At 33.6% G+C, this 24,015-nt stretch overlaps 1 protein-coding gene across 5 annotated transcripts in view; it reads left to right on the top strand.

Annotated features, from left to right (window-relative positions):
• Window positions 1-13,882, top strand: part of LOC145674976 (oxysterol-binding protein-related protein 6-like) — a 172,582-nt gene extending 158,700 nt beyond the window's left edge. For all 5 annotated transcript variants that reach the window (XM_081745318.1, XM_081745335.1, XM_081745328.1 and 2 more), the window contains one exon: window positions 1,864-13,882. In XM_081745318.1, the coding sequence (XP_081601444.1) occupies window positions 1,864-1,972 (109 nt within the window). In that variant the 3' untranslated portion in view covers window positions 1,973-13,882. The remainder of the gene's footprint in view (window positions 1-1,863) is intronic.
• The last annotated feature ends 10,133 nt before the right edge of the window (window positions 13,883-24,015 follow it).

Here is a 24,015-nt window from a genome sequence, read left to right as displayed (position 1 = left end):
TGCGTCATACGTGATTGATGGACGTCTGGGTCTTGGCTCATCTGTAAGGGACATGTAACATGTTTGGAAATTCCTTTTTCACCTCACTACAGTGTCATAGGGTGGGCAATCGTTACCATACACAAGTTTCATTTCATCAGGAATTGGCTGGGCGCTGTAACCTTTCAAATGCAGGAACTTTCTACGCGCTTCTGTTTTCTTCATCTTACACCTTACTGACAATTAGTGCAACTTGTAAAGAAAGTAATGACATTTATGAATAATTTTAAGTAAGCCGTACATGTAAGGTACAGTGTAGTGTCATCTTGTTGGCAAGGTGGGATGCCATCTTGTAATATAAAACTTGTCATTACAGTACATTGCACGAATGGCAGAAAAAAAACATTAATCATTGTTAGGTACTTTCCCAGTTAAAGTACAGTCTAAACGGAAAGGTTCAATGAGTCTCCCTAAGAGCAATCCATACTACACATCTACAGCAGGCAAATTCGCAGCATTTTCATCAGTAATTTGACGATTATCTTCTTCAGTCCAGTATATATAATTATATCTAGTGAGAATTCCATTAAATTGAATTGTACTTCGTCCGACCAATCTACCCGTATATACCGGTTCAGGTGTAACAATCTCTTGAACCCATTCACAGAATTGTTTCCTGCGATCTGGGTTGACATCGCTTGGCTGTTGCACCAGTCTTGAAGCGTACACAAGCAACTTACCTTTCTTCAATATGCGTAGCACACTACTAATACTTCCACTGCTCTCACGTGACCCTGCATTGATTTTTTTTTGGGGGGGGGGGTAGTAAACGCTGAAACAGTTCCAGCACCATAACTGAAAACTCAGCACTTGTAGGCGTGCGAAGTCGTCCTGATCGCAGTGGCGGATCCAGCGGGGGGCAATCGCCCCCCCCCAGAAGAGGATTTTTTTTTTATTTTATATATAAATAAAACCCATTCCAGAGTTTGGAGCTCTAGAAAGTAACTCTAAGTAGCAGTATTACAACCCACCGCCTCCTGGATCCGCCCCTGCCTGATCGGCCTTTCTGGACATCACACACTGTTCCTTGAACCTCGAGTTTGTATCATAGACCCGTAATTGTTAGACTTGAAGATGGATCAGTCCCATACTCACATCTTCACTGGCTCAGAATTGCAGCAACTTTCTTTAACTTCCAGTGCTACTTACTAATTTGCTTCCGCTTTTCAAAGCTCAAACGTCCGTTCGCCATGTTGATGTTACTTTCTTATCACTCACTCAGTTGTAAAGCTAGGTTGACCATTCTGCTGCCACTTGTTGAGGAAATGTAATAGTACTTTTCACCAGAAACTTAACCTTGTAGGTTATGAAATAAATTTTCTATGAAAGTTCAAAGTATGTATACATTTGTTTGATACACCGATAAAAAGAATTAAAAATGAAATATGCAAAATAATATGAAAAACGGAATGAAAGAATCAGAGACAAAATAAAATTGAAAGTTTGTTGGAAAAATAATAATTATTAAACGATTGTGGGGGGAGGGGGAAGGGGATTGATTGAGATCAGGTGGATGGTTCGCGGTAAATTACATTGCGCACTTCATTTGTAGGGTAATATTTGGTTGATGATGGTCTTTGGTATCACCATCTACTGTGCATGTGTCGAGAGTCATTTCTATAAATTAAAACTGTAAGGAAAAGATAAAAAAGACAAACATAGTATAAAATGGTGAAGTGAAAATAGCTCCTGAACACAAAAATAATACTAAAGTTAGTAAATATTTTAGTGTTTTACTTTTTTTCTAAAGTAATAGTTGCAAATTTCACTATCGGAGAAACATTTCTTATTTTCTGTCTTACATTTTTTTAAAAATTATTTTAGCAAAACACTCACCGAGACGGGAGAAGAAAATTGGCACTATAACTACAAGTACTGGGAATATCGCAAGAACCCAGGGTTCGTTAATATGCAGATTGAAGCTCTGTGGTGATGAGTATGCGTCGTAGGAGAGGGAGTTTTGTAAATATAGTGATTTCGTCACTAAGAACATTGGCCAAAGATTGGATAGGCATTGATGAATCTTTTGATTTTTTGTTTATAATGTTACTTTCAAAGTAAATAACGTATTGTAAGCTGTGAACAACAACATGGAAGACAGTTACGTCTATATACTTTAGGCAGTTTTGTCGCCCGCGAAAGACATGTAATGTGATTGTTATCTCATTCTTGTGTCTGCATTAAGATCACTTTTCTTTTGTTATTAGCTTGTTAAGGTTGATGATGATATTATTGAGATTTATGACTGTGACAATAAGTTTAAAAATACAAGGAAAAGATAGAATGTAGATATAGGGTAGTAGCCTATGCATAACTCGTGTAGCTTCAGCCTGACAAGTGAAGAGTACGTAATTATGCATTTTGAATGCATTAACTCCGTGCATACACAAAGTGATGCTCAACATTGAATGATTTTCGTTGGTAGTGTTTCCTGTTCGTTTGTTTGTTTGTTTATGACGCGGTTATCGAGTAAAATAAGCTAAGTAGATGTATCAAGATGCTTTGTAGTTGATGCATCTACAAAACTTAAGAAAAAACGAAATAAATACTCATTATATATAACATAATATTTCATAACATATAAAAGTATGAATTCCATCCTTATCAAGGTGTAATGCAGCTGTCTACTGAGTGTGTGCAAAGATCAGAATTTATTTTGAAACACATTTTTTATATATTAAAAGACGGAAAACAAGTAAAACATACTAAACCAATTAAAAAAAACATTAACAAAAGCAGGGTTGATTTAAATTGTAGTAACCCAATTATGTCTGTACGATTTGATGTTAAATGGCTGCAGATGTTTCTGCTTTTGATATATATAATTAAAACAGCAGGTTCTTCTCGAGATTATTATTATCATTATTAGAGAGTAGAGAACATATGGTTAGTGTCTGAATTTTCATGATGCACGTCAACTTTAATATGTACTTGACAGGATAGAGTTATAAGTTTAGGTGTCCTTTATTTTCATCTACTCGTTATTGTATTTAACACAAGATGCCCTAAAATGTATTTAGAAGTTGCTATTTTAATAATGCCATATATTGCTAATTAGCTCGTGTGAAATCACATAACAATGCATGTATGTGAGTATGAGAGTGAATGGATGTAAATAGCACTGATTATTGTATCGTTGTCATAGAAATTTGCCATTGCTATATTGAGGTCAATTTGTATCATACAAAAGCGAAGTGCCTGTTGAAATACGCGTAGTGAAATTATCTTGATTTTATCTAACCTAATTTTTTGGTTACTGAAAATACTGCATATTCATATATCTTAAATTATTTTGTTGGTTTACTTACCCAAATTGTTCGACAATGTTGTAATACATTTTTTCGCAAATTTTGGTGTTCGTCATATGTTAAGAAGCAAAATTTTTGGTGAAAAGTAGATATATATATATATATATAAACATAAATATATCTTACACGATTGTTAATTTAAGGAACTTACATTATTAAACATAATAAAATATAGTATTGTTTAGTGAAGTTAGTGACAAGAAAGAAACTACGTGCAATATTGTATGGTAGAGACACTGCATATCAACTAATATTGTTCCTTACCTCTAGAGATGATTTATAAATTGTCATAGACATGGCTAAACGTTAAGTACTTTCTTTTATGTGAAAAAAAGCAAAACTGTTCATTTAAGAACTGGTTATTGACTATGTGTCCAATAAAATGTTATGATGTGAGAAATTTTAATGCAATATTATTTGAAATGTGAGAGTTAGACCAAGCAATTTTTATCCATATTAATATGTATTTTGTGTCGAGGAAATAGATAATTTTACAATCTTCCATCTTGTTGGTGTTACATTATTTATGCACGTCTAAAACACACATTTGTTTAACATCAATGAATTAATATATATCGAAGGTTGTTAAAATGAAAAGAGTGTGATATGCGCGTGTGTACGTGTGCATACTTGTAAATATATGTATAGATGTTCATTTTTAATTTCTTTTGTTTCTGTGTTATACATTGAAATTGAAGTAACACCATACACATTAAAGTAATGCTTTAATTGAAAAGAATTTAAGGTGAAAGAATGACTACGCTGTTGTATATATGAATTTGGCGAAAACAGAGATATACAGGAGGATCTCCTTTGATTATCGTAAAGTTGGTGCTTAGCGTATTTTATCGGATAAGCTTTAAAAAGTAGTGAGTAACGAAAGAAAGATAATAAAAGTAGTTGGTTTTTCTGTAAGTAAAGGCATATGTTTCGGGTTTCTTTGATTGTGTTGTACACTTGCAATGAGTAAGTGGTAGTCTGAGTCTTTTGTGTAATATATTAGGAACTTTTAGTTTCAAGTATATATATATATATATAATATATATGTTAAATTCTATGGATCAACTTTAAAAATATAAACTGATTTAAATTTTTATTTTATATCATTATATATTATATTGTTGTTCATATATGCTATTTGAAATTTTATCTTTGGTTATGAATGTATGTGATTGAGTGTAAGTGTATATGTTGGAGATATCTCCAGTAGTGTAAGAGTTAAAAGGCTTGTTCGCTATTTTCTGTAATACTATAATTCTTCTGGTAATTTAAAATATGTTGTTTTCTTTACCTTCAAATTTTGGTAAAGCATCCGTAACGTGACTCGCAAATTGTTATACTTAATACTGTGATCAAATAACAGCCAGAAAAGGCCTATTGTTTATAATATAAGAGACATATCTAATGAATTATGTTGAATGTAAATACGTTTATTTGTAATAACAATTTATATACTATAGTTTTCCATTTCATGTGTAAATTATGGCGAGTACTGTATAATCTGGTGACCATTAATAGATTAGTCAACTATCCTGAGCAATAATATGATTTGATCCAAAGTTTCAGTACAGAGTGAGAAAGAGAGAGAAAGAAGAAAAAATAATGCCCGTGATAAATTGATTTAGTATTAAAGCTGAGTTCTACAAGAATCAACTTTGGATGATTGATTTGTGAAATTAAGATTTAAAATACCACCTCCAAGATAGCTTCTTAAGATCAAACTGTGTTTTCCGATGATTGTATCAGTATTTTAATTAAAAAAAAAATAAATAAATAAAGGAGAAAAATGTATACGAAATATGTTACCACATGAAAAATTAACCCTCTAAACGCCAAAATCGGCGCCAAATGATCCAGACACTCGCTTTCTTTTCTTTTCTCTTTTTTCAAGTGGTACATGCATTCGTTGTTTTGGAGATTAAAATATTCTCGAGATCGTGGTATTTTCTATAATTTTGAAAATTTTGAACAGTTTACCAAACAGCCAATCTTAAGTTGCAGCTTGGTGCGACAGATCCCGGTGCAATTCCCGGCGGGAGCTCATGTGGTTTGGATTCCACGTTAATCAGTAGGTCCACGTTGAGGCGTTAAACTCAAAATCAACTCAACTCATGGATTCCATGTTAAGCTGTAAGTCATATCTTATATAACCTCGGTGCTGGAAGGGACGTTAAATTAATCTATCAATTATGCTGCATCTGTGTTAATAACCATGATTTGTATGGATAAACACAGTACCTGGCTTTCCATATCCGTCATATATTTATTTTTTTAAAAAAAAATATTTCCTGAGTAAATGAGAAAATTGTGTTCTTTTGCAAATCACGGTTTTCAGTTTATAAATATTACAGATAGATGGCGTAACTAGTCAAAATATAGCATGTAACGAGTCTGGAAAATTGTGATGCAAACGAAAAATAGCATCGCATATGCGGTCTTCTATGATCATATATTTATTACCGAAATAATTTCAAAAAAGCATTATATAGTTTCTTTCATGATAGAAGGGTTCTCTTTGATCTCACATAATTGTGATGAATCTCTCATCGAAAACCTGACTTTTCCTTATAGGTGTCTCTTTGGTTCTCAATACTACATATCAGTTCACTATGGACTTCACCCTGTGACTCCGTGTGCGTGGGTTTCCTCGGGGTTCTCCCACTTCCTTCATTCCACCATATCATTCATTACTCATCAACACCGTCTCCTTTAGCCTAACCGGCATAACCGTGGGACGTAAAACTTAAAGATTTCATTTCATTTTTTTTTTTCACTCTGTGACTGAAGAGCTGACCGTAAAATTGATGACAAAGAGGCCATATGTACTTCGATATTTTATAGCATATGATAGTAAAGCGTCTTCAGTGGGCTTTCAAAATGGAAGACTCAGCTCACTTTTCGAAAATTAGATAACTAGCGAAAACACGGAACTTTAGCAGTACTTCCATTCTGTACTTCTGTTGTTTCGAGCATGTTGTACGATGACTCGATGGTAGAGCGCTTACTTCTGGTACATGGGGTCCCTGGTTCGATCCCCGGCCAAGTAAGAGTGTGGTGGACAGCATCGTGCTCGTGGGTTTTCTCGGAGTACTCCCTTTCCTCCTACTTTGTCATTCCACCAAATTTTTCATCATTCGCTTGCTTTAATCATCGTCTCCCTTAGTCTAACAGGCATAATCGTGGGACGTTAAACTCTAGATTTCATTTCATTTTTTAGGCTCGAGCCGGGTTTTTATTATGTCACTTCTATTAAAGTGGATATCCTAAACGGGAATAAACGGAAGCTTGAGCGTGAATGTGTCCACAAATTTGACTTTTTTTAATAAACCTCCTGTGCGAAGAATGCACATTTCAGTTAATGTAAATAACTAACAGTAACATATATTGCCCGTATCCTGGAAATAACCTCCTTTGTTACTAGAAATATGATGGCAAATGATGATGGCGTTCCGAGGGTTAGTAAATAGTGTTCGAAATATTTGATTAAAATCCAAACTGAAATTTAAAATAAGATTTCAGATCTTCTTGAATAGTTTCTGGATATCATACGTGTTAATTAATTTATTGTTTTGATGTAGAATATTTATGGGTCAACAGTATGTAGGCAATTTAAGGAGGTACTAAAAAGGCTTATTTTGGTATGATGAAATGTGAAGATTTTATATACATGCAGTTCAGTCGCTGTTTTGTGTTATGATCACATATTGTATGTTTTCGTTTAATTGCATATGTAGATATACATATATTGTATGTGTTACTTTTACGTGCATATAATTTTATATTAGAAACAAATTGGATGATTTTAGTATGTCAACGGTGTGATGCGTGTATTTGTCACTCTTTTATGGGTGTACAAAAACATAGTCATTCTTTGCGAAAGAAGTACCTTGATTTCGCAGTTTAATGAAAAATAGTTGTGGGTCGTAATTTATTTTTAACGAAAAAAAAAAAAAAATAGAAAAAATCTTCAGATGTTAATTGAAAAAAATCGCTAAATTTATAATATCTTCTTTGGTCCTCTCTCCGTTTCTCTTCCTGAAAAGTACTTAATTTTCAAATTTAACTTAATTTGTAGAGAAAATATAATTAACTTTAGAGAAATCTTCCAAAGTAATGTTGCCACATAAAAGAAAGTAATGGGGCAAAAATATCGTAATATAAGGACAATCACGGAAGCACTTTTAATACTAATTAAATAATGTGCTTCGTTCTAACGACAAAATATTTCTAACAATTTTTAAAAACACTGTGAAAAGCAATCTGGTATGTCCATCAGTAAAATGAATGAGTTTGTGCATTTCTCAAGAAATTAATTTTGTCGGCATGAAATGCCAATAACGAAGCCATTTATTTTGCTATCAACTTTTCCAAATATCATTTATTATATATTCAGTATTAATTGATGTGGTAGTGATCAAAATTTAATATTTATTTATATTGTATTTGACCAGCGTACTTTGATATATGAACATATATTTGTGAAGAAAGTATGGTGAGCAGTCCTGAAGGGATTTAATTCTGATGATAGTGTTTATATATATGCTGGAATGTCAATACATTACAACATTCATGCACGATAAAAGTTTAGAAGACATCTGTGATATTTTGATTAGCAAAGCAATTCAGTAATTTGCAAAGAAAATGAAAATAACTGGAGACGTGGTAGTAGTTAAGTCATCTAGTGAAGTACTTTTCTGCAACATAGATAAAGTTAATGATACTATTCTTGAGAAAGTAAACTATGGCTGTAATGAAATCTAAGTGCTAAAATGTGCAGTTTTTATATATGGAACAGTAAGAACATTGTAGGGCAACGAAATATATAAACGTAAAGAATCATTTGATTCCTTCTTTTCGTGAATCTTATTTAGCTTAGCTATACTCATTGCACGTAGGAAAAAATGTCAGTACTCATATTTAAGCCTATAATTGCAAAAGGACTATGTGGAATATTTATAGAACAATTCAGCGTCTATTTTATAGCACATGATGTACTTTGTCGAACTGCTGTAAATTAGATATATACATGAATAACTGTGAACTTCAAAAGATGCATAAAGAATACTGTGCACTTCACTATGTTTCCCAGAGTATTTAACTCTTCAAGATGACATTTCGTCTAAAATGTGAAGGAAAGTTAAAAGAAAGTCTAAAAATAACACGAATGCTTCTAACCAATTGAAGTATAAGAATAATTTGTTTTATAGGGGCATTTCACACGGTGAAAGAACTGGTTATATTTATGGCATACTCAGATGTATTTAACTTGTGCAAGAAGAGAAGAGATTGCTCAGGGCAGAATTTGAAGACAAAATACAAATAAATAAATAAATATACGGTGGAAGTTTAATGTAAGAAATGAAAGGATTGCTTTCATCGAGAGCTGTATCCTTTATTCATGTACTTTCTTTTTATATGTGGCTACTTTTGTTTTGGGAGTTAAGAGTGTTTCGAAAATACAATTCCTCAATATGAAGCAAGAAGCTAATTTTTAATTTATGAAGTTTCCTGGTATAAGATATTGAAACTTGTAGTTGAAAACTAGAAACAAACAGTATTGCGCCATAGTAGGACGATGTACTTAAAAAAAAATTTAATGCTAATATTTTAAATCTTAACATACATAGAATAATTATGTTAGTGCAAAATAAGCTTGCCATTTTTCGTATTTAAAAATTCATTACATAAAGACACCAATTATTATTCATTATTTTGTTCTTATTTATGTAAATATATATGTATAATTTAAAGACAACAAGCCTTAACGCGTCTGTCTTTATGTGTGAATATGGTGTGAAATATATAATATACATATATCTTGTGTTGTGTTTTAAAATTTTAAGCGGTCGATATATATATACATATATATATCAGCAATAAGTTTTAATGTAAAACACGAGTTCGATCAAAGAAAGGCAAAAGCTTGGTTGTGATAAATTCAACTTGTGCTCTGTGGTCTTTCAAGCAAGGACATATTTCTTGCAGGTTGTGAAATATTACGTATTTTCACTTAATTACAAATTCTGTATGCACCAAGGTAACATGTTTATATATATGACATGATAAATAGCTATATATCAGTCATATTGAAGTGTAAATTAAATGAAAGATAAAGTTTTAAGGGCAGAGTGCAAGATGAATGTTTGAACAGTGGATGGTAGTGATATACGAGATTCTGAAGAAAAAAATCAAATTATATATTTGCGTTAAAAGTCCGTTATTCACACTAGTATTTAGGCTCCAATACGTAAGATTTCTAATAAAAGATTGTGGTTGGTAATGTCCGTTTAGTTTTGAACAAGACTATATAATCTTGAATTCAATATTGCAAACTTCTAACCTGCAACAAAATATGCTTCTTTTTTCTAGAAAGAAATAATATTTTCATTTAAAATTATATCAGTTACTATTAAATTTTAATGTAGCATAAAAGTTTATGGAAATCGAATTTTTTTTTAGTCTATTTGTACGCACTGAGAATACGAAAATAACAAATCAATCAGTTTTACCACATTATATCCTCTGCATGTAAAAGAAGTGTAATTTCTACAGTATAAATGTAATTTCTACAGCTGGAAGCTGTCATCCTTGATCACGAAGGTAAGATGAGCTTGTTTTGAGGGTTATGAAGAGAAAGAAGTCAAGATTTTAAAACTGGACTTTTAAAATTATTTGTGATCCAGATGAGAGCTGTTTTATGAAATGGAGCGTAAGATATTTAGTGTTTCGCACTATTGTGCGAATTGTAGTTATCCAACAGTGATATGTACGTTCTATCTAAATTTTCTTTCGTCTGAGATTAATTTCGGACCAATGCAAATCAATTCGAAAACTTCACTTTTTGGAGCATATAAAATCCTCACTGGTACGAAATTATACTTTGTTACCCTTTATCGTTTAAAATAAAGAACCTCATTCACTGTCATCTGACTTTTAAGGTCCCTAATTTACAAAACAAATAACTAATTTGCTACAGACATTTACAGGAAGGTCACATATTCGTATGGCCGCTATGCATTCTTTGATACAAACACAATGTGTGCATGGGTTTATTTTTCTTTTTTCCATAAGATTTCCAACTTGCCGTCGGTCAGAATGATTTGTCATCAGTAATTGAATATGTGTATTAGGTCAAAAGAATGGATACAGAACAGACTTGCATTTGATTAAATATAAAGGGTACGATATTAGATCCTACATTCCACAAGAGTAATATAAAATAGCCTCCCCTTCTCCAAAGAATGTAGAAAAATCTATCTGGTTGCGTTAACACTGATATTTCGTCCTCACCAGGAGTGTATGAAACAATCTACGATTTTAATGAGTATGTAGTACTAATGTGATAACGGCATGGCATGAGAAAACACAAGATTAAAACCGAAACACGTGAGGAAAACAAAAGCAGATGACAGTATATCAAATCTGTTGGAACATTGAGGAAAACAGCTTGTAATCATGACCGAGTAAAAATTATATTCATCAAAAATTAATTCTGCAATTTAGATACGATATAAATATTATTGTTATATAACCACAATTTATAAAGATGGACATTAGAAGAAAACATTGAATGTTTAACCATTATTCATAAAATAGCATCCATCTGGATTACAATAGATTTTATAGTACAGTTTTAAAATCTCAATTAATCACTTCTCTTTAAATTTCAGAAAAACGTCATCCTGTTTTATTTATATTTTTAGCTGAAATATTGACGAAATTAAATTTACAAGGATGTTGAGACTGATTTCATTCTATGTAAGGACACGTTAGGAATACCTGAATATTTATGCATTTATTGCTAAAACAACCCACGTAGGTAAAAGCGATTTAATACATAAATTGACGAGAATGCATCTTTTTCAAAAATAATTATTTTGCAGATAAGGAAAATGAATGAATTACCCGTTTCACAGAAACTTTGGAAGAATATACTCTACTTACATCTAAACTATGAACATACATTCTCCGAAGTAAATCATGAACTTATATTCTCCTGACCGTAGAATACGAATGTAAAGAAAAACATTTTTCTTTCTTTAAGAAAAAAGAAGTCAAATTACTTAATGTTTTAGGATGTCTTTCTTGCGCTCATTATTATTATTCAATTCCAATCATATGCATCGATAAATACGAATGTATAAATGTGAAAAAAAAAAAAAATAAATAAATTGTACGGGTATGAATCATATAGAGATTTTTCAAATAGGTTCTTCTTATGATTTAACTCGGATCTTTATTATATATCAAGTGAATTTCGTTTCACAGTTTGAAGCTACGGTAGATTTCCGAACTATGTGAGTTTAATACTCAAACTGAAAGTAATACATCTGTGACTATTGGTTAAAATAAAATAAGATCAAAGATGGAATCTATTCATCGGACATTGAATCCATCACTTGCTATCCCTTTCTGTTTCTGTTCTAAAGCGACGGAAATTTTTAATTCGAACCACTTCCGGTTTAAATAGAGGGCTAATGGAGGAGATAGAACCTATTCTTGGGACGCTGAATCGATTGCAAAAAGTCGCTTCTCGATATATCTTACCGTTTTTGCTTTATAAAGATAAGTATTGAGATCGAAATACTAGTAAATTTAACTTCTTCCGGTTTCGGTACTGTGTTACAGGTAGTCTCGATATTTTATCTTGAGACGGTGAAACGATTGCTGAAAACTGCTCGTAGTTATTTATTACCGTTTTTACTCTATGGAAATCAGTGTTGAAACCGGAAGTGCTAATAAATTTCAAACCACTTTTGGTTTCTGCAGTGTGTTGCGAGTTTTGATGACATATTCCTTTGAAACGTTGAATCGACTGCAGAAAACCACGCGTCTCTATCTTTCACCAGTTTTGATCTATGGCTAATCTTTACCTTTTACCAATATTGATATCAGAAATTGTTAATTTGAATCATTTCCGGTTTCAGAGTTGGTAGAGGAGATGGAACCTATTCTTGGGACGCTGAATCGATTGCAAAAAGTCGCGTCTCGATATCTGTTACCGTTTTTGCTCTCATACCTGTGGACAGGCAGACAAATGGACGGATGTAACCGTTCTACAAGACTTCCGACATTACGTAAATCATAGTTTGTAAGCCTAAAAAAAGATAAATCGTGTTAGCACAGGCAGTCACTAACCGAAAAAAGCACTCTATTATAGGTGTACTTGTTACCATTGAAGACTCATTTTTATTGCAGTACAATCATCGACAAAAGACAGTAGCGTATCTTATATACAAATTATACGTTATTTTCTTGTGTCGCTGACTGGATAACAGATTATGATCAAGATGAATAATGGTGGAATAGCAATCTTACAGGAATATTTTTTTTTTTTAAAAAAGTCTACTGTTTATTTTTTTAATTAAAATTATATTTTTCATTCTTGATCAAGGGACGTTAATAATAGACTTGTATATATATCCACAGATGAGTCTTAGAAACTAATAATTTTGCTTTGTAATCATTTTCAATTACTACAAGCTTGAAAAATGAGAACCTGTGAAACTGTGTTAATACAATTTCTTGTTCTGTCGTAACGAATGGTGAAAGAAAGAAAAGAAATGCGGAAAAAGACAAATGTGTATTCTGCGTTGTTTAAGATCTGCGAGTAACTTTATTTTCATGCATCGTGTAATATTAGTACTTAAAAAGTTTTACTTAAGCGCAGCAATACTACTTACTTTATATAAATTGTACATATATTATTTCATAAATTACTGTAATGAACTTGTAAAGAAAATTCGTTACAGAAAAAGTAGTAAAATCGATTTCTAGAAGTCTGCGATATAAATGATAACCTGTTATTTTGTGATTTCTGTCCAGAACTGCAATTAATTATTGTACTTAACGATTATTTATTGTGTTCAGATATTAGTATACGTTTTAATCAAATTATTATTAAAATATTACTTTTATACTCCAGTGTTTAGTAATTGTAAAATTTGAAACTTAAAGTGTTTTATTCCAAATTTCCATTTATTTTTCGTTCAGGTTTCACTATGCAAGTTTGCTTTTCTTGCTGTGTACTTAATAAACATTGGTCTTACTATTCAAGAACCAACGTTTTAAAATGAAATGAATAGCAAGTTAAAGAATGTTCCTCATAACGATGAATTTTCCTTTGAAATGATTTTTATAGGAAAATGAATGCAAAATATGTATATACCTGAATAGCCTTTAAGTATTTGTACCTGTGAAAACTGTTCCTTTTATTTCTCGTATAAACAAAATATAGTTCAGTGTATAAGTTCAAATATTTGAGGTTTTAGATGTTCGTAAGATTCTTTTTATCTCCCGTAGTGTGTGAATTTCTTGTTGAATTAAAAAGCACCAAGTTTTAATTATTGTAAATAATCTTAAGAGTCAATTATTCTTTCCTTTTAAAAAAAATGCAATCGAAAGATGTGACCAATGACACCGTTTGTCTAAGTGTAAACATTGGAATATTTAAAATGTAATGACTAATGATAAACAAAATGGCAGCGGGTATAGGTTAATATCAGAAATGAATAAAATAAAAGCATTCATGTAAATCTTTTCATTTATTAGTGTCTTCATAGTGTATTTTTTTTTATTTGTTATAATTAATTTTATTTATATATACCTGAAGAATTAACACTTTTATAATTTCTTACTCAAACTTGTCAGTATGACAAACTTGTCAGTATGAGATGTGTAACTATTTAAATATATTTTCACCTTGCAGATTTTTTCAAGACTTTGAAATACCCACGCAATAGAATATGTTTCATAGCATGTTCGCCAAGGTGAAAGATACATTCCGTATTTCTGTGAGAGGCTATGTTCTAGTCACTGTTTAGCTGTCGAGCGATTCAAGAATGCTTTAATATAAAGGGAACTTCAAGTATGACCAATACAGTAATTCCAAATTCACAGATTCACTTAAAAATAAATAAATTTTTACTACTAATAAAATATTGTTCATGTCAATGTGTGTCTATCACCAGCTTTTCACATAGAAAGGAGTATGGTAGAGCCACCACATTTGGTACACCGATGGATCTTCACCAGATCTAATCCTGTATGAGGCACTTTGTTCACATTTCAACATGGGAGGAAATTATGGGGAGTCAAAATGTACTCATAAAAGGAGATGATAAATATCCAGGACGGTGGATATCAGTGTCAAAATCATAATTTTCGGACTTGCTGAAATGAATAGTAACACTTCTGGCACCGTAAAGCCCAATTTTAGCACCCCATCACTATGAAGGGTGGGGGCAGTGAAAAAGAAAATTAATATAAGTGTCAAATTCATAGTTGGATGAGTTAGTAACACACTCGACGCCGTCCTAGTCCAATTTTTCCCTCATCATCTTAGGGGGAAGCATAAAAAAATTCAAAAAGACCGATATTTATGTTGAATTCATAGTTTTTGGAATCACTAAGCTGATTTGTGGTAGTTCAAATGACATTTGAGCCCAAGTGTAGGCAAGTAGGTACATAGCAGCCGGTCTGGGACATGAGGGGCAACGCCTTTTGGCGTTGCTCTGTTATTTATATATTTCACTCATCTTGAAATGGGCAACGCAAAAGGTGTTACTCTTATTTATTTATTTCAGTGAATTTTTTACCTTCAAATATGATATATTGTATAAAACTTATCGTCCTCGTGCGAAGAACGGGTATTTCAACTAGTAAATAAATAAATAAAAATTGATTATATGTTAATAATATACACGTAATGAAAACTAAAAATGAAATAAAAGCTTCAAGTTTAATTCACGATTATGCCCTTTTAGGCTGAGGAAGACTGATGATTAAGGCAAGTGAATGATGAAAATAATGGTGAAATGAAACTGTTGGAGGAAGTGAGAGTACTCCGAGAAAGCTCACAGACACGATTTTTTTGTAAATATTCTTCACACTCTTCTGCCAATGCGCTTTGCTTAGCTACTTCCGTCAGTCGTTACTACCTCTGTCTCTACAGTTGATCTCTCTTTCTTCGACATTTTCTTTCTCAGTAGTTTAGCTGGTGTTACTAGATTTAATCTGCTTCCTTATAATTAATAGCAGAGAGTAGTTGGTTCTGCCTAATTTCTTCTTTTTTTTTTCATATTTTTTAAAATATTAATTTAATACACATACCGACACATTTCCATCTATGCATGCCGGAGCACCTGAATGGATTTTCTTTTTCTTGTATTTTTGCCTATAGATGCTTTTCCTGTTTTGCCCTTCTCCTCACTAGTAACACTGTGTTCCTCATACTATGTTCCTCACTTGTAATACTGCATTTCTAACTTTTTACTCACTTCTTAATAGTTTGCCACAATCGGAATTCGTGGCTGGCGTTTATCACTTTTACTTTTTATTTTATTTCTTTGCACTCGTGTTTCCTCACAGAGATTACTGATTACGCACTGCATACACCTCTTGAGACAAACAGGTCGGATGGAGCTCCTCCGTGGCTAAGCGGTTAGCGTACGCGCCTTTGGCGTGGGAGACCCGGGTTCGATTCCCGGCGGGAGCTCATGTGGTTCGGATTCCACGTTAATCAGTAGGTCCACGTCTCATATAGCCTCGCTGCTGAACGGGACGTTAAACTCAAAATCAACTCAACTCAACAAATATTGTCGGATATTGTGGCCTAGGCTACGATCACCACAAGAACTACACACACTCAAAACAGCAATATTATTTTTGCTGTTTTTCTTTCTTATACACTTTACTTTACATTATGGATGTGTGACTAGACTGAATTTCCTCGACTTACCTTTCTCTGCAGAACTACCTTGTTGCCAATTTCTTCGTATTCCGTTAGAAGATTTATTCGCTTCAGTGCTGCTTTCCGTTGATTATCCTCTTCTCCCAAGTCGTTGACGATACACCGTCCGACAATTAAGTAATAAAACTGATTTTATTGTGACCAAACAAACAAAGATATTGTAAGAATACTTTTTATTATTATTATTATTCAAAGTACGTCCCTCCTGCATGAATACAGCAGGAAGTAGAATGACCTCTGCAACTTAGTTTGTGGTATGTTCCGTAATGCCGTTCTCACAGCTGCTTGAATGTCTTCAACATTGTCAAAAAGTTGTTCTTTTAGTGGTAATTTCAGTTTAAGGAACAAAGTAGTCGCAGGGGACTTATCTGGAGAAAAGGAGGAGTGCTGGAGCGCATACACTTGTTTCTAGGTCAAATATTCCTGAACAAGTACTGCCCAGTGAGCGGTTGCATTGTCATGGATAAGGAACCTGCTATCTGGGGCTAAGTATTCAGGCTGAACACGGCAAAGTCTCTTCGTGAAACGCTCCGAAACACTTAAATAAACCTGGGCATTCATTATGTGACCTTCTGATTCAAATTAATGATCAATGATACTGTCGTAGAAACACAAGAGCAGTTGTCTTTGCTTTTGACTTCTGAAGTCAAAGTTTCTCCGTATCCCCACATTTCCATACACGTATTCTCCATATTATCCGCACCAAATCAACAGTTTCTGTGCCACTTTTATCCAATTTAACAGAATTTGATATTCGCTTTCTGCTCAATGTTGCGAGCATTACGAGGACCTCTCAGTGACTGCTGGTAGTGGCGTTGTATTTCCCGTCATGCTTCGTGTGAGACAATGGAATGTTGCCAAATTGTAGAGGAGAGATTACTTCGAACGCACATATTGATTTACGGATTGCATTTACTGTTTCGTCACAAGAAAATCAGTATCATTACTTAATTGGTGGACGGTGTGTTACGTGTTCTAATGTTTGTCGTTCTCCGCACTGACATTCTTTGCTTTCTCTTAATCCTCTTTTTTATAGTAGTCCCATGACCCTTTACTAGTTGTATCATTCCTCCGTCAGGATTAAATTTATCCTTCTTCAGTCTTTCTTCTACTGATAACAAGACAATGACTCGTCTTCCTTTTGTTGAGTTTTCCCATTCTCTTTGCCACTTTTCTGTAAGTAAACTTTTTCATCTCCATTTTTTTCCATCCAGTATTTCAACTGCTTTGATGTTCTTACTTTTCCTTTTCCTTTTCCTATACGTTGTCTTTTGGATTTATATATATATATATATTGGTGTTATTCTTGTTATCATTTGTAATGAGACTTGGAACGTTGTTCTGTATGCTCCCGTTAATCTTACCAGTATTATTCTTTGCACGCTGTCTGTTTGTTGTTGTTGTTGTTTTTTATTTTTACACTCTGCCTAATTCTATGTGCCCATATATTTGTGCCATATTTTTTATTGATATTATAATTGCTTGTTTATATATACTCTTAATGGTATTTTATGTTTTCTACTTATTAGTTATTTATATAGTTTATCTCTTTTTCCATCATCAATTGTTTTCTGCATCTTCTTTTTTAGTTTTGAATTTTGATAACTATCAGTTTCAGTTTGGTCATTTGGTAATAGTTTTCGTTAGTAATATTTGTACAATTTCTTTCCAATCTTTGGAATAAGTTCCATCTTATTTCTTAATAATGTTGTTGGTTTCTTAATTTTTTGCGTAGCTATTTTATATAGTACTTCCCATAGATCTAATTTCAAATTTTCTTCAAAAAATTCTCCCAACTCCTTAGCTTTGTGTTATGCAAAGCATTCTGAAAATCTCGTTTTGCTGCCCTATATGCCTCGATTTTTATTCTTCGAATAATTGGATCAACTGTATGCTGGTAACTTTTTTGTCGTGCTCTGTATGTTCTCCTTAGCTACTCTAGTTCTGGCGTCCAAATTTTTGGTTTAGAGACATTCCTTGCCTGTTCTGTTATTGGTATCGAGTATTTAATCGCGTTCTGTAATTCATTTTGTATATGTGTCGCCAATTCATCTTAACTCAAATGAACGATTTGCTTCAGTACAATCTGATAATTACGGACAAGTAGAACTTAATTTGGACAAGATCGTCTGATTCTTTAATTACGAGGCATATCTAGAAAATAAGTTACGAAACTGCCCTAAGATGACATGAGTGGTCAGGGTCGTACACGCTTACGTAGAAGTGGAGGGGAAAACAGCCATAACCTGGCGCAGGGGCAGTTGTGATGAAATTGTGGTACGATAAACATGGTTGCGCGTATACTCTCCCGCAGAGTGCGAAGTAAGCGCGACAATCAGATTTCTCCATGCTAAGAACCTGTCAGGTTCAGATATCCACCGAAAGTTGTGTAAAGTGTATGGACTGGATGTCATAAGTAAAGGTATGGTCAGATGATGTGCAGACAGTTCACACAGAAGGCTGCATCAATGTGCACGACAAACATCGTAGTAGCCGGGCATCCATATTATGCCTAAATTATTGGAAGTTGTGTAGCTAGCAATTCTGCAAGACCGGCGGTTTACAATATCCGAACTTTCATGTTTGTTTCCGCAGATCTACCGTTTCTTGTCACTCAGCGACTGGACTTTCGTTAGTTGTATAAACTATTCGCAATAATAAGAAAGCTCTTAGTGGGTGGTAATCGAAACTGTCCGAACAGTAGTATCCTCTTACTAGTGACGTACCTTAGTGTGTGTCCAACGACGTTGCCATAGTTTTGGTCGCCGTTTCACTCTGATTTAAGACTTACACATGTGGGTTTAAGAGGTCACTTTCCGTCTCTTTCTTTTTCCCCCTTGCTAATGAAAGATTGATACTTCCTTTCGTGTTACTTAAAGTAAATAAATTGAAACACGAAATTTTAACGTATACTACCACACCAATATTTTAATATATCGTACACTATATTTTTATTGTTTTTTCTATCCACAGCAAGAAATTGTGTGTATTATTCACTTTAATTTAATGCAAATCTCATAAATTATAATTTATTCTTAAATGTGTTTTAAAATACTAAATATATCACTTTAAACTCTTAAGAAGAATGAATTGTTTATTTATTTTGCTTATTTCAACTTTGTTTCAATAACTCATAAAAGTAAGAACATTAATTAAACAGACTGCACTAAGTCCCATTTAATCAAATCTCCGGGTTAACAGAATCGCTGAAAGAAATAAGCATTTACTCGTGCCCAACAACGAGTGAAATATTTGTTTTTAAATCATAAAACAGCTTTTTGCAATCGATTTAGTGTCCCAAGAATACGTTCTACTCTCGTTGAATTCTCATAGTTTGGAAGTCTTACAAGATACATTCGCGAAGGGTCCACTCGGGATTCGTGTAAAATCGATTCAAATGCATAGTTCTCCGCGGCCCAATGTGTATTGTACTAATTTTAGCTGCCCATACAGATAATTTACATATTTATGGGTCTTCATATACACGGAATTCAATAATACACTACTATAACGCTCAGACACAAAATTGCTTTTAGTTTCTTTAGATGTAACTGGACTGGCCCCGTGTATATATGTAATCCTTTACGTGAATGATTGTTGACGAAATATTCTCTGAACGTACATACCTACAGACACACACACGTCAATACGGAAATGGTAGGTCTTCACCCGAATCTGATCGTATCTGGATTTACATTAGGCATTTTGACCGTAATACAATGCTTGCTTGTAATAGTATAACATGGAAGTAATAACAGTTACTCACAGAAAAAATAAGATTATGAAACCAATGTTGTAAAGAGTTTGTTTATACCTACAGTCAGAGCCGGATTTAGGGGGTTGCACCGGTGCATGTGCACCTCCTTTCATTGTAAATATACACTATCTAAAATGAGAACCTAGCAGTAAAAACAGCAAGACTTTCTGAAACTTTCTGCCATTATTTTTCCGTTTGGGGCTTAAAAGAAACCAGAGCTTTGCAAAAGCAATAGTTTAAGTCGATTTTCTGAAGGTTGAAGGAAAATGATTCACCAAACAAAACAATATAACATTTTTCAAGTAGGGAAGAAAACAGAAGCCAGGAGGAGAGAAGTACATTTTTCCTGTGCATATCATCACCTTAAAATACTCCCCCCCTACTATGTATCAGCATTGTCAAGGGTAAAATTATTGTCGCATGTCACTTTGAAGAGTTTCAGAGTGATTGGTTACTTTGGTAGTTATTGGTGCACCCCCCTCAGAAAATCCTGGATCCGACCCTGCCTACAGTATTTTTCCACTTAGGAAGTTTTCGTCAACATCAAAAACCGAAGCGTAACTGATATTACTCTGCAATGCCTTTTCGCGAAGTGCCTGGAAGGATTTAACATACAATACCATCCAAGCGGTACAAACTACGGTAAAATTCACATTAGTGAAATTCCGAGAAAATTGTACATAAATTTGATGTATCACTTGCACCTATCGCCATTGGAAAAAACTAAAGTTGAATCCAATATGGTGGATCCAAGATGGCGGCCGGGGTGAGTAGCATGCATATGTTCGAAATACACTCAGCCCTAGCCAGAAGGCATTGTAAGCGGGTTACGTTTGGCAACATCGCACGGAAACAAATGAATGCTGAATTGCATTCTAAGCCATTCCTCCTCCTGTTACCACTACTACTACTACTATTATTATTATTATTATTGCTATGGATCTGTATAGTAGAAGGGCAAACTTATTTTAATGAAAGAAGTTTAATGAAAATTTTAAAAAATAATCGTTAAATCACTTTTTGAATATTATTTTTAATCTTATTTTAACGAAAGAAGTGTTATAAACATTTTTAAGAATAATAATAAAAAAAAGCTTTACTTAGGCCGGGTTTGAACCCACGCCAACAACGATTTTCTTTACTAGCATGTTGCGCTAGCTCACTCGGCTACGAGGACCAAAAGCATCTGGCGTTTACTTTGTGCTATATGTAGGTGATGTGATGTCACCAACAGGGTCGCGATATAGACGTCATTTATTTTTCCTACATTGTTGCCAAGCGTAACCGTTCACAATGCCTTATGGCTAGAGTTCAGTGTATTTCGAAAATACGCGGGTAGCATTGTCAGAGAAGGAGTACTTGATCCAATTTGTTTTCCATATGCCCACATTCATGTCCAGTTACATCTAAAGAAACACAAAGGAATTTTGTGTCCGAACGTTATAGTAGTGTATGATTGAATTCCGGATATATGAAGGCCCATAAATATGCTAATTACCGGTATGAGCCGCTAAATTTAGTACAATACACATTGGGCTACGGAGAACTTTGCATTTTAATCAATTTTACACGAATCCTGAGGGTACACTTCGCAAATGTACCTTGTTAGTTGCACATTGTGAAATGATACTTGCTTGTTATGTCATCAAATTGCATATGCTAAGATGGAGGAACGGGGTTTAAAATGTATGCCAAAAACAGAGTATTTCACATGTTAGGGAGATGAAATTTAGTATATAAACTCCTTATTAAAAGTAAGTGAACACATGCTCCAACATTTTCTGAAATTCCGCTTTTAAAAAGAAAAAAATCTATAATTATTATTATAGAATATATTACTTAAATACTTAATATAGAATTAATTACTTAATTTACGTTCTTAATATGTAATAAAACATACACTCTACTAAATTTTTTCGTTCCAATTTCTTAAACTATATATTATGCTGCAGTTATTGCTTAAACATGAAATACGATCATTATATTTTAGCGGAATTACGTTTAAAGAAAATCACCCACATTAACTATTTCATAAGAAGTAACTAATGAGGTAATGACATATAGCAGTGTTATTAATTGTTTTTATACTTTCAACGAAAATGCCGAAGATATTAATTTCTTCAGCTTGAAGTTTCTATAATTCTTACGTCGAATAACTATCGTATGGCTACACAACTGTATGAAATTAAATATCAATATACAATATAATGAGATGAGAGCGAAAAGAATAATTTCCGTCGGTGCTATATTACTATGGTGATATGACATAGCAATTACTTGTTCCCTCCGTAACTAAGTTATATATTTGGACGATTATTCTGCTTGTATAATTTGTTTTGTTTATCAGTTATCATTAGGATGGTACCAGAGAATAAAGGAAACAGCTACTTTCTTTTTATCACTCAGAAATACCAAAAGTAGTTTCCAAGACTTACGACGACAGTAATGTGTTAGAAATACAAATAATAATGTTATTAAGTATTTTGTTAGGTGCGCACCCAGTAATTTTTGTTGGAGAGTCCGAAATCGAAACACCGGAGGGGGTCCAGATCGAGAGGGTCCCACGTAAGTGTGCCCTGGTGTAGGCAAAGCATACGCACAGTATATTATAAAAAGAAGTAAAAGTTCTTAGGTTCTTGGTCCGAATCTAGTGGACCCCTTCCTTCTTGGATACGCCCTTGGCTGTTGCTACCAGAACTGTTACAAAGTGTGAAGCCTTCCTACGTCGTGATCTTTTAGCACTGAAAAAAAATTATTGTTTTTAATAACATACATCAGTTGTAATTTCTCTTCCTCTTCTAACATGAGGACCTGAACGAATTCTCTTCGTTTCACTATTTTATCATCGGACTATCTTTCCGTCAACCGTGGCTTCTACATAACACTAGGCATCTTTATCGAATAAGGAAGGAAAAGAAGAAAATATAATATTATACCAATGTTTTTCTGGTGTCATGAGGAAAACTCAGTTAAAGAAAATTAATTAGGACGGCTTGTGCTCTAGTGTAGAATTTTATAAGAATAATCGATTCAATATAATGTAATTTTGTAATAAAATAATTAGATATAATGTAAAATATAATTAAAATACACTATTCATAAATTTTTGATTTCACGCTCTATTATATAAATGAGAAAGTTAGATACTTCATCATACATTTCAGATATTATTATTTGATTAGAATTCAAAAGTATTTTATAGATTAAAATCCCATGCTTCTTTTTCAATAGATGTATTCATGTTTATAACTTTAAGAGAATGCACACTCCAAACTAGAGAAGAAGAAAATGAACACTGCTTGTATATGGTTTGTTCCTTCTCACTGGAAGAAGGAAGATTTTCTCTTGAAAGTGTCAAATAAGAAAACGGCATAAAGCATTAGGAGTTTCTAGGCTATTTTTTCTTCGTCGAAACATTTAAGTCACTCCGTTCCTTACTCAAATGACAGAGTAGATAGGTTTTTCTTACTCCCCTATCCCGGTTGAAAAATGTCGCTAGTTAGAATTTTGTTGGCAACATCGGATTTCGGAAAATATATAGGTTTCACTACCATGTAGTATGCGGAGAAGGCTAATAGGTCAATTTTGTGGACCACCCACTAAGGAGGTTAAGAAATTTCCTGAACTTCACAGATGAGATCCATACAACTGGCAGCGGAGCACAAGCTGCTGCTCGTAGCATACGCTTTGACCTGGCTGCTACTCTGTCGGTATCTTTAGTCAGTATTTTGTGTCAGTGATGAATACTTAACAACGTATAAGTGAACTATTATTCCGTAAGTTACAATTCGGACATAACGTTGTGCCAACACCCAAAACATCTGTCATGCAAAAGGGGGAGATACAAGAAATTCCTTGCAGGTTGTAAAACTGTCGAAGATCACCCAAGATCCAGCCGCTCCAAGGTATCAGATTCTTAGGTCATAACTATATGTAATTAAGAAAAATCCACTTGCCAGGAAACGACGACTGTCAAACCAATTCTAGCATGTCACAGTCCACTGTAGTGAGTCGCCTTCACGAACTTTGGAAAACCATTAGAAGCTACCGCATGAGTAGACCCCAGCTCAGGTCCAGGGCATGGATTTGCATTAACAACTACGGTACTGCAAAATTCGAATGATGTGCGTTTCCTGAAACAAGTTGACATATGCGAGAAA

The sequence above is a fragment of the Thermobia domestica genome, chromosome 2 (assembly GCF_964235325.1).
Source record: "Thermobia domestica chromosome 2, izTheDome1.hap1.1, whole genome shotgun sequence".
NCBI classification, from domain to species: Eukaryota; Metazoa; Arthropoda; class Insecta; order Zygentoma; family Lepismatidae; genus Thermobia; species Thermobia domestica.
This window is presented reverse-complemented; position numbering and strand designations above follow the sequence as displayed.